General features: G+C 31.6%; 1 protein-coding gene across 2 annotated transcripts in view; it reads left to right on the forward strand.

Moving 5' to 3' along the window:
- LOC132729855 (ceramide kinase-like) overlaps positions 1 to 10,474 on the forward strand; it is a 28,015-nt gene extending 17,541 nt beyond the window's left edge. For both annotated transcript variants that reach the window (XM_060715697.1, XM_060715696.1), the window contains exon 12: positions 653 to 10,474. In XM_060715697.1, the coding sequence (XP_060571680.1) occupies positions 653 to 761 (109 nt within the window). In that variant the 3' untranslated portion in view covers positions 762 to 10,474. The remainder of the gene's footprint in view (positions 1 to 652) is intronic.
- The last annotated feature ends 2,623 nt before the right edge of the window (positions 10,475 to 13,097 follow it).

Below are 13,097 nucleotides of genomic sequence, written 5' to 3' on the forward strand. Positions count from 1 at the left end.
GAAACTTCACACACTTGTTCTCTGTGATTATCTAACATGATTGGCACAAGTCCCATAATTCTGATTTTTGCTTTTTAGTATTATTATGCCCCTTTTTGGACTTCATAAATTCTTGGTTAAGTTTTTACATGTAAGCAAATATCTCCAAAACTACTGAAGGGTTTGTGCCTTTTTTATGCATTCATAATAATAAAGCAGTGATTGACTCAATAAAACATCTTAATAACAAGCCTTTATGTATTCATATAGGTAAGCATTATTATACTCAATGAAACACACTTGTGACAACTTTTTGAATAGTCGAGCGTTACTGTCCTCCGACAGTTCTTGTTCATTGAATTATGGTGATGTTAATATAATTTGTATACACAGCTGCATTAGATTTATGAATTAATTTCCGGTTTTTTTTGCTAATAAAATAAGTTTGCAGTATTATAAATTTGTTATAAAGGTTCTTGACAGGTTATATAGCAATATTTTCTTATGGTTATTCACAAAATAACACTCGATTTGCCTATTTGCTTTTGTTATATATACAAACAACCATTCATATAGAACCATATAACCTGTGAAACATCATTATAATTAATAATATATTTGTAGCATTATATTCATAACTACATCATTTACACATATATACATTGTTTTTTAGGGTCCATTGTCAACTAGTTAAGTTGTTCGCTAGAGGTGTAGAGGATCTGAATATGACCGAGGACCAAAAATGTAAGACATGTTGTAATCCAGCATTTGAAAAGTTGTGATATATTTGATATTTCATCGCAGTTCTTTGCAGTATCTCACTGGGCTGATCTTCCAATCATTCAAGAAGGAGGCTAAAAGAAACAAAAGTAATTTTCAGTGTTGTTAATTGTTCAATATTTGAAAATCCTATCGCTATGAAATCCTACATTATAATCTTTGATCATTTACACAACTTGTAAAAATTATTATTAGGCAAGCATTTTCAGGCATAGGCTTGATTGTTAATTTGATAACTGTGAATTATGGCTCTTGTGGGTGAATACCTTGTTTCTTCTTGTGTCTACCTACTTATCACCCTCTGTGATATCTACAGTCATATCAATATGAATGACCTACTTCTGTACTGGTGCTTGGCAGCACACAAATTTTATTCTCCTATAAAGTTGCCCCATTGTAATATTTATTGGTTCTACAATAAAAATTAATCAGCATTAATTTTGTAAAACATTTTAATGTTTCAGAGGCTTATTTTATATACCCCTGTATATATCAGAGAGCAAATGTGATAATTATGCAAATGGCTAGGCCCCCTACTTATTGTGGAATATGGTATATACAGTATTTTTTTCTATAATTGCCATCAATTGTTAGTTAGTCCATTATTCTTGCTTTGCTTTAATTTTTTTTCATGTGAAGAACAAGTCTTTGAAATATTTGTTTCCACTATAGAAACTTAGTAGAGACAGCATTTGTCCACCAGATCCCAGAGTTCACATCCATTAATATAGCATTTTGACTTGGTTTAGAACAATATTTATTATACTATTGGACCCCTTCATTTCTTGATATGATTCTAAACCCCCAACACTTTTCATCATGAAATGTTTTTTTTTTTATAATGTGTACCCGTATAACATTTTTTTATCACAGAAAATAAAGAAAATAATGAGAAGTTCTTAAATATTTTCCTCTTTTTATTCATAACAGAAATCATTAGTCTGTTGTTGCTACTTAAGTTTATATAACATGATTTCAATGGCGTTTTTACTGGATTGCTCATTTAAATAACAAAATTCATGTTTTAATTAAAGAAATTGTTATAGTTAAGTTTTAGAATATTTTTTTTGGTATTATTTATTTTAATGTAAAGTTGTTTTGCTGTATGTTTTATTCCTGTAGAATTGAATTGCCTAATTTTCAATGTTATTTGTATTCAACAAAGATTACAGGCTGTAGAAATTCGCCATTCACGATGAAGAACTTAGCTCTTTTATTAAGATGATCAAAATTTTTGAGTGTAGATTTCTTCTTGTGAGTATTGTTCATTACTTATAAGTCATACATTTTTAGCTCGACTTTTCTATGAAAAGGGGAGCTATCCTACTCGCCCCGGCGTCGGCGTCGGCGTTAGCGTTGGCGTCACACCTTGGTTAAGTTTTTCGTACCACCCCACTTTATTTCAGAAGTATTACAAGTATGGCTTTGAAACTTACCATACTTGTTCACCATCATAACCTCCATCTACAGACAAGAGTACATAACTCTGTCAAGGTTTTTGACAGAATTATGGCCCTTTTTTGACTTAGAAAGTGTATTGAGCTTGGTTAAGTTTTTTGTACCACCTCACTTTATTTCAAAACCATTGGAGGTATTGCTTTGAAACTGACCATACTTGTTTACCATCACGACCTTCATCAACAGACAAGAGGACATAACTCTGTCAAGGTTTTTGACAGAATTATGCCCCTTTTTGACTTAGAAAATACATTGAATATGGGTAAAATCCACTTATTGCCTTAACCCTTTGAGATATTGCTTTGAAACTTTTAATGCTATTTCACATCATTACCCCCATCTGTACGCAAGAGAAGGTAACTCTGTCAAGGATTTGTTTTAAAAATTAAGGCCTTTTATCGACTTAGAATCTTGGTTAAGTTTTTAGTACCAGTCCACTTTTTGACTGAACTGTTTGAGATATTAATTTGAAAGTTGGAATACTTGTTTACAATCATGATTCCCAAACATGTCCAGGAGAAGGTAATTCTGTCAAAGATTTTATTTGAATTATGGCCATTGTTCACTTTAAAAATACAGAGATTCTTGTATTGCCTTTTACTGCAAAAACTTTTTTTATTGGCAAGCAATAAAAAAGTCGAGCGCGCTGTCTTACGGACAGCTCTTGTTATCTATCTACTGAGTAACAGTATATGTATTCTTTTCAAAATATCTATGTCCATTTTTAGCTCGACTTTTCTATGAAAAGGGGAGCTATCCTACTCGCCCCGGCGTCGGCGTTAGCGTCGGCGTTAGCGTCGGCGTTGGCGTCACACCTTGGTTAAGTTTTTCGTACCACCCCACTTTATTTCAGAAGTATTACAAGTATGGCTTTGAAACTTACCATACTTGTTCACCATCATAACCTCCATCTACAGACAAGAGTACATAACTCTGTCAAGGTTTTTGACAGAATTATGGCCCTTTTTTGACTTAGAAAGTGTATTGAGCTTGGTTAAGTTTTTTGTACCACCTCACTTTATTTCAAAACCATTGGAGGTATTGCTTTGAAACTGACCATACTTGTTTACCATCACGACCTTCATCAACAGACAAGAGGACATAACTCTGTCAAGGTTTTTGACAGAATTATGCCCCTTTTTGACTTAGAAAATACATTGAATATGGGTAAAATCCACTTATTGCCTTAACCCTTTGAGATATTGCTTTGAAACTTTTATTTCTATTTCACATCATTACCCCCATCTGTACGCAAGAGAAGGTAACTCTGTCAAGGATTTGTTTTAAAAATTAAGGCCTTTTATCGACTTAGAATCTTGGTTAAGTTTTTAGTACCAGTCCACTTTTTGACTGAACTGTTTGAGATATTAATTTGAAAGTTGGAATACTTGTTTACAATCATGATTCCCAAACATGTCCAGGAGAAGGTAATTCTGTCAAAGATTTTATTTGAATTATGGCCCTTAACTGTCAATGTTTTGTATTATAGGCAAGCACTAAAAAACTTAAAAAATCTAAAAAAATTCATTCCTATCCACTTGTTCACTTTACCATAAATTATGTCATATAAACATTGCTGTAATATTCAAGGGTATCAAACAACTAGTTATTTTTCTCTTTTTGTACTTGAAATTAAAATCAGTAGTATATGCATATTTCACATTTTATCTCGCCTATTTGATTGGTGGACAAGTTACACAATTCAGTAAAATAATTCTTCACTAAATATCTTAATGCTCATGGCCATTGTTCACTTTAAAAATACAGAGATTCTTGTATTGCCTTTTACTGCAAAAACTTTTTTTATTGGCAAGCAATAAAAAAGTCGAGCGCGCTGTCTTACGGACAGCTCTTGTTATCAATTATTCTACCTATTAAGTATTAGTTAGATTTATCATTTTATTTTACAATTTTCAATGCAAAGGGTTAACAAATGTAATTCAAACAGAAAATGCAATTTCATATGTTTTAATTAGATGTAGAAACTTTTAACATGCCATGCTTAATTTGCAAATAGTTGGTTGTTATGAAATTTTGTGTACACAGACATAAAAGATCTAAAGTGTAATTGGTGTTTTAAGAAGTTATGAATGTAAATTATGAAATGAGAAAATTTAAGGTTTACAAATAGTTTACCTTTTATAGACTTAAAAACAATAGTTTTTTCTTCTCGAATTTCAGCGTAAAATTTAATTTTGCATATCTAGTTTTTGTCATTTTTGTTATAATAACCTGATTCTAAAACTACCAGCTAATGCACAAAATCTGCAAGTTGTAAAACAAGTTAACAAGTTTATTTGTTATTATATACAACCATGCTGTAATTTATATGGCTATGATCATGTATAATGTGTATATCTGTAATTTTACTGGGAAGTTATTTTTGTTATTCTTTTTTATTTTGTCATATTTTAAATGACATAAAAATCAATGCACTTATTATTGATTAACAAAACAATGCACTTTTGATTATGTAACTAATTTGTTTTTTCTATGATTAATATATACCTGCAAAAAAATCAATGCATATTCTAATTAATTATAATAGTGTTCATATATAAAAAATAAACATTGTGTTTTGTTCTATAAATCATTTTTACTGTTAATTTGTACTATGTTTTATTTTTATACTAACTTATGTGATTCAGAATTTTGAACAAAGTGAGAATGAAAATATAATATATTTGTATATGGAATATATTTCACTGATGGAAATTTTTATATGCATGAAAAAATATTAGAGCGCTGTAGGATATATGTGAACCATCGGGTATTTTCATTATAACTCTTAGAAGTATAATTCTATTAAGTTCTTCACTTAAAAATGACAATCAAAACGTCTTTTTTCTGTTGCCGTCCACCCAGCGCCAGTACGTTCAAGTGAATGTTTATTTTTGCATGTTGTGAAATCTCAGAGGATCATGCCACTATCTTATAATAACCTTAAGAAAATATAGTCAATACTTAAATTCATAAAACATTTTTATGATATATTTTATACAAGTAAACTATAAATTTTGGGTGAAAAAAATCTTCTTATCAACATGTGATCATATTTTAGTTGTTTATACTACTTGATTCATCATATAATGTGGTTCCAATACTCGTAACAACATTTTATTGATGTTGGGTATTTTGGAACAGGTAAATATCAAATGTTTAGTATGTTATTATATATTATAGAAACGTATCATTAACTCATTTTGAAGTTGTGTTTGTACATCAGATATGTTTTTGTAAAAATACATCTTATATAAAATCTAGAGAAAGGGCAGGGAAAATATGGATAAAACAAATTGACTCAGACTTAAAGCGTAAAAAACTGAAAAGCAAAAGGGAACCTGACTTCTTAGATTCCGACATATCAGTTTATTTTGGTGACGATGGTCTTGCAGATATGAATACTGGCATTACACTTACATGCTAATCCTGTGACATTCCTTATGTTAATAAAAGCACTATATTTATTCCAGCACGTTGAAAGCATAGCACAATCTATTGTATCATAGTACAAAACAAAGACAAGGAAAGGAGGAATTGCCGATTTGACAATATATTTATCCAAGAATAGCGCTAGTTATTGCACCTTTTTTCGATAGTGCATTAACATCTGCAGTCGCCCTCAGACTTTTTAAATCCCTCACTGGGCAGGCTCAGGCTTAAAAGTGCCCTCATGCTTCTGAAGATATTAATGCATACAAAAAGGTGCATTAACCCTCTAATAGTAATCGAAATGAACAGATAAATTGAATCACATTTAGACCATTTTACCTCACATACTCTAAAGAAAGCATCATAATATAGTATATTTAATTAAGACTTGTTTAAGAATTTTTAAATCAAATTGGACTATGCAAAATAATATTTTGTGTTCTATGTTTTGTTACAAAACTATTTTATACTAATATTAACGTTTCTCAAAATGCCCTTCTTTCTGTCCATAAATACCAGAGGCGTTCCAAAACTGCCTCCTCATGTTGTTCTTTTTAACAAGGTATATCACATTTGTTTTGCATATGCTTATGATAGTGGCCCATTATAGATGATAGTCTTAAAGAGTTTATCTTAAGTTTTCAATACCAATACTGAAACAAGCATATTTAAAATCACAGTAACAAATATGCCTTAGATGTCCCAATATACCCGACAATGCTCTATAAAGAATATTAAGGGCCTATTTCTATACAGAATGTCCCTTTGTTGTCCACAGTTAACAGAATAGGATTTGCGTTAGACCTGCAGATGTAGGATATGCAGGTGTACATTCACTCTAGGTTGCTCTGTATTATGTTGTTTCCTGACACTTAAGTTGAAGATAAAATAAGTTTTTCTTTCAAAGTACACTCATGAGAAAGTACAACCATGAGATTGTACATTTAAGAGAAAATACAATCATGAAAAAGTACACTTGAGAAAATATAGTCATGAGAAACAGAATAAATGCAATTATGATAATATAATGTATTATCCAATGGTTTTGTGAGTTTTGTGAAACTTAAGTTAATTATTGTGATATCATGTTTTGCTTTTAGTTGTGTTTTCATTTTGATGTTGTCAACCGATGTAAAAAAAATAGCTAGAGGTGTGTTAAGATGTTGTATGCTCATATTTTCTAGATTAATGTTAATTAAATTGTTATCATGGATACAGGAAAAATATGTTATTTTGAGAAATATGATGTTGTATGCAAAAATATATGAAACATATTTCAATTTTACTAAATATACATTATATATGTAGCATTTTATAGTGAAAGATTTTATCCAAAGTAGCTCATATTAAACTATTGAAAATAATGATATTTTAATAAACTTATGTTCTTATTAAAGTTAATCATGCAAATATTTATTGAACTCTATATATTTCTCAAGATATTTTTTTCTATTTCAAAGCATTCCAATTCTGTCGTGCCATGTGTTTAATACTAACTACATATCTTTAACTTGTTGCCACAATGACCGTCACAAAATTATTTGGAATTTTGTAACTTTTTTATGGTAATTTTTTTCTAAATGTATTATTGAAATGTATTTGTATTTATAGGCAAGACAATTTTAGATATAACAAATGTCCTCTTATAAATATTTGAGGTAAGATTTTATATTTGACTGTAGTATATGCATAGAGTAATTTTTTTCTCTGTTTATTTCATACTTTTTAATGGGATTAAATCAATTTTACCGACTTGATGCAAAATATCATGCATTCACTTTTACGATGTCATCAAATTAGGACATCACAGTGTTTTTGTTAAAAAAAAACAATTCTGTAAAATTTCACAAATTTTAATAGGTGCAGATTATATGCTTCCAATAATCATTTGCATTTTGATAATAATAGAGCACTTATCCAATGAACTTTCCTTTCATTTATAAAATATTCTTACCATCTGCATTCAAATATAGTTTTGACAACTGTGAAATAATATTTTAAAAATTTCACATTGAAATTATCAAAATAAAATTTTGTTTTCAGCTAAAAAGCATGTGATAAGTAGTGTTTTGACAGATTTTCAGTAATTTTTTAAAAATTTTATAGCTTCACAAACTTGTCACAAATGAAAATTTTCAGATATTTGAAAAAAGTCTTTCTGTTAACATTTAAAAATATACGAGTACTTGTAGTTGATATGCAATTTTGAATGTATCCAAAACAGTTCTTTAAAAATATGGGGAAGTACTTATTTCCCTTTATTCCTATGACATATCTCCCTTTATCTATCTATCTATCTGTCTGCCATTATATTAATGCCAAACAACTTGCAGGGACCTAGACATGTCTGCATGTCAAAATTGCAAGAAAGTTAAAAAGATTTGTTTCAAAAACAGGATGAAAAAGAATTAATATTAAAAATGTTAAAAACGGGTCTGGAAAACTAGGGTGAGACATGTTCAATGCAAGCTATAGCTGCATTGAAATGCTCTTGGGTAGGGAGTAGGGCAACTGCAGGGGGTAGGTGATTCCCATGGTATACCATCCTTGGAAGTTGCTGCGAATGACCTATAACACAGGCGATGGCCCTGGTGTGATGTTTGGGAGAGGGGTGTCACATATTCTTCTATACTAACAGAGGCATCGGTCAACCATGGCACCATGGTTAAGTTATTATTTTTTTTTATATTTTGCCCTTTTTTTTCACGAAAACCATTGAGTTCTTGCTTTCTTTGATACTTGAACTTTTTATTTAAAGCCATCATCTATATCTATATGCAAAATTACTTAATTTTATTAATTATTTTTCTGTTAAGAGAAGTTAAATCTGTCAAAGATTTTGCGACAATTATGCCCCATTTTCAACGATACTGTCTTGTAGACAACTTTACTTTAATATTTAGTATTATGTATGGGTATAAGATATGAAATTTAATTTTACAATGTTAAAAAGATTTACTCAATTTTTGAGTGTCTCCAGCTGATTTTATAGGACAGTTAGAAGTGTGAACCGAAACTTGTGTATAATTATGTTCTATATATATTATTCAGATATGTATCTTTAACTTTTAAAAGATGGTTACTTAGACATTTATTATAAATATTTCCATTGCGTAAGATTTGATTGTTTAATTAATTTTGTTTTTATTTATTTATATTTCCTTTGTTTTTATATGCTTATAAGAATTTTGTGGATAATGTTATATCCACCAGGTCTTTTGTGACTTGTTATCATACAAAAATTTTATTATAATGGAGATGTTTCACAAAAATTACATGTATCAGTCTCTTCCCTTACTGAACTATTATTTTTTTTATTACAATAACAAAGTTATATTCAAGTGTATATTGTCCCACCTTTGTGGTGCTCTTGTTTATATTGTAGAACTGTTTTTCATTGTGTATATTATAATTTAATTATTAATGGCATAGTATGTCAATTTCTTCAGAAATTTGTATACTGTAACTGAGAAGAAACTTTCGTTTTAATTAGATTGGGTAATTAATAGATGGGGAAATTTCTTTTTTATAAGGTATCCATTCTACACATATGTATTGAGATTTTTACATGTTAGGGGTTCCCCTGGAACAGCTGGGCTGTCAATTTTTCCACTGCTTATAAATGAGCTGCGTCATGGCAAAACCAACATAGTGTGTTTGCGACCAGCATGGATCCAGATCAGCCTGCGCATCAGCGCAGTCTGATCAGGATCCATGCTGTTTTGTTATCAGTTTCTCTACTTGTTATAGAGTTGGTAAGCGAACAGCATGGATCCTGATCAAACTGCGGGGATGCGCAGGCTGGTCTGGATCCATGCTGGTCGCAAACCCATTATGTTGGTTTTGTCGTGACGCGGCTCAAATACTTATAAAAATTGTTTTTACATAGAGAATTCATTAAAAAATTAAAGTTTATGCATTGTGAAATGAAATTTTCATCATATATCATGTTTAATAGGGAAAAAAGTTTTCTTTCCTACAAATGTTTTTATCTACCTGTTGGTCAGGCATTGTACTTACTCTAAAAAAAGAAGATACATGTATAATTTAAAATTTTAATTAAAGCAATAGGCCTCTAGCTTCATACTAATCTCACCCCACCCCTGCCTTTTGAAATATTAAAAGTTTCCTTAGTAGTATAATTATTATACATTTGTACAAATAAAGTTATTTAAACTATTAAAGTCAGAAACTATCAAACTGTCAAATTATCTATGGGTGTAGAAATATGCAAAAAGTTGACTATCATTGTAATAGGTGGAATTATATACGGTAATTGAAATAAGGACATTAACCATATTTTCTATGAGTCATGAATACATTGTATTGAATTCTTACACACTTCTTCAATTCTAAATGTATTTTTTTTATTATTTGTATTGTTTAACTTTAAGCATGGAGGAGACATCTGAATATACCCATGCAACCAGTGGAGACCAAGATCAGCTGGCCATAGTCATGCTGTCTGATTATGGTCTGCACTTTTTGCTATTTAGTCAGTGTATATTGTGAAATTTTCCCCTCAAAATGGTGAATGGTTTTGTCCAGATTGAAAGTTAAGCAAGTCCATTTTAGATATTAAGTGAATGTAAGGGTATATTATCTTGAGTTTTAGGTCCATTTTAAATTTCAACATCTGCATATATGTACCAAGGTTTATTGGGTCTCAAACATACTTTATGTATATGTTTTGAGTTTAGAAGTATATACGGTATTAGATGCAATAAATTCACTTTTTGGTTATTTTTTCATATCAGTTTACTGTATAAGATAAAAATCCAATGTTTTGTTATTTTTCTCTGGCAAATAAAAGCTCTATATTGTGTACATGATTTATACTTTATCTGATCCTTCAAGGTGTTAATATTGTAGCATTATGTATACCCTGTTTACTGCTGGTTCATGTATGAACTTCCATAATAAAAGTAGTACTACAACTTTCAGGAAAATGTAAAGATGTATCTGCTCATCTGTCTTTCCTGTACGAGGATGAAGATAGTTGGCGTGTTTAGCCATTAAAAAGTGTTAAATAGTGGAATAAAAGAAGACCTAAACAAAATATATCCATTGTGTAGAGGGTTTGTTAAAGGTAAAAGTAAACGAAGTCATCATATTGAACTGGTTAAGTTTAGGCAAGACACAATGTAAGGGTGGGGGGAGGCTTTAACTTTGTAGAATTTAGGCCTGTCTGAGCTGGGGATAATTTATAGCTCTGCAGTCTGCATCTGAGCATGTCAGGAGGGGTGAGATAGCTTTCTGTAGGGATGGCAACTTGACGATTGCCGAGTTTATACATCATTGAGAGCCTACAGTCATTATTATACCCCCAAAAACAAAGTTTGGGGGGGTATATAGGAGTCACCCGGTGGTCGGTTGGTCGGTCGGGCGGTCGGTCGGTCGGTCCAGACGTCCGTTGCATTTTCCTTGTCCGGACCATAACTTGAAGACTAATGGTTGGAATTCAATATAACTACATACAATGGTCAAGCACATTGAGAGGAAGTGCAGTGCACAAGAACCATAACTCTATCTTGACTAATTACAGAGTTATTGCCCTTTGTTACTTTTCCTTGTCCGGGGCATAACTTGAAAACTACTGGTTGGAATTCAAACAACTTCATACAATTGTCAAACACAATAAGGGGAAGTGCAGTGCACAAGAACCATAACTCTATCTAAAGTAATTTCAGAGTTATTGCCCTTTGTTACTTTTCCATTGCTTTCTTTTGTCCGGACCATAACTTGAAGACTAATGGTTGGAATTCATATAACTACATACAATGGTCAAGCACATTGAGAGGAAGTGCAGTGCACAAGAACCATAACTCTATCTTGACTAGTTACAGAGTTATTGCCCTTTGTTACTTTTCCTTGTCCGGGGCATAACTTGAAAACTACTGGTTGGAATTCAAAACAACTTCATACAATTGTCAAACACAATAAGGGGAAGTGCAGTGCACAAGAACCATAACTCTATCTAAAGTAATTACAGAGTTATTGCCCTTTGTTACTTTTCCATTGCTTTCTTTTGTCCGGACCATAACTTGAAGACTAATGGTTGGAATTCAATATAACTACATACAATGGTCAAGCACATTGAGAGGAAGTGCAGTGCACAAGAACCATAAATCTGTCTTGACTAATTACAGAGTTATTGCCCTTTGTTACTTTTCCTTGTCTGGGGCATAACTTGTAAATTACTGGTTGGAATTCAAAACAACTTCATGAAATTGTCAAACACAGTAAGGGGAAGTGCAGTGCATAAGAACCATTACTCTATCTAAAGTAATTACAGAGTTATTGCCCTTTGTTACTTCTCCATTTCTTTCTTTTGTTTGGAGTATAACTTAAAGACTAATTGTTGGAATTCATTATAACTTCATACAATGGTCAAGCACATTGAGAGGAAGTGCAGTGCACAAGAACCATAACTCCATCTTGACTAATTAAAGAGTTACTGCCCTTTGTTACTTTTCCATTGTTTTTTTTTGTCCGGAGCATAACTTGAAGACTAATGATTGGAATTCAATATAACTTCATACAATGGTCAAGCACATTGAGAGGAAGTGCATTGCACAAGAACCATAACTCCATCTTGACAAATTACAGAGTTATTGCCCTTTGTTACTTTTCCTTGTCCAGAGCATAACTTGAAAACTACTGTTTGGAATTCAATACAACTTCATACAGTTGTCAAGGACATTAAAAGGAAGTGCAGTGCATAAGAGCCATAACTCCATTTTGACAAATTACAGAGTTACTGCCCTTTGATACTTTTCCTTGTCTGGAGCATAACTTAAAACGTACTGGTTGAAATTCAAAACAACTTCATACACTGGTCAAGCACAAAAAGAGGGAGGAAGTGCAGTGCACAAGAACTATAACTCCATCTTCAGTATTTATAGAGTTATTGCCCTTTGTTCCTTTTCTTTGTATTTCTAGACTTATTACAGAGTTATTCAATAAAACTTCTTCAATGGTGAACCACATTGAAAGGAAATGCAATATACAAGAACCACAACTATCTTTAATTGCCCACCACCATAACTCTTTATTTCAATTCTTTTACAAGGTATTCTGTTACTAGTAACATCCTCATTTCCGAAGCAGTCTTGTGGGGGTATTAATCACATTTAGTGATAGTTCTAGTTAATCATGAGACGATGTGTAAAGTAACCACTTTGTCGTACTTTCACTGCGGGCGAAAACAAGAAAATATTTTGTCGTATTTTCGTGTTTTTGTATTGCGCCCCTTGGAGCGAAAATACGACATGGCACAAATCAGCCACCATAGGTACATGACTCTTTGTCATTAATGGGGGGGATTTTAAGATAATTACCACACATGTTTGGCATATTTGCCGATGAGTCTTAACGAAAAACCAAGGTTTGTTGCCCAAAGGTCAAAATAACTCGAAAGATAAAAAGAAAATAACTAGAACATGTCA

The sequence above is a fragment of the Ruditapes philippinarum genome, unplaced genomic scaffold (genome assembly GCF_026571515.1).
Source record: "Ruditapes philippinarum isolate M1 unplaced genomic scaffold, ASM2657151v2 ctg417_1_1_1_1, whole genome shotgun sequence".
Lineage (NCBI taxonomy): Eukaryota > Metazoa > Mollusca > Bivalvia > Venerida > Veneridae > Ruditapes > Ruditapes philippinarum.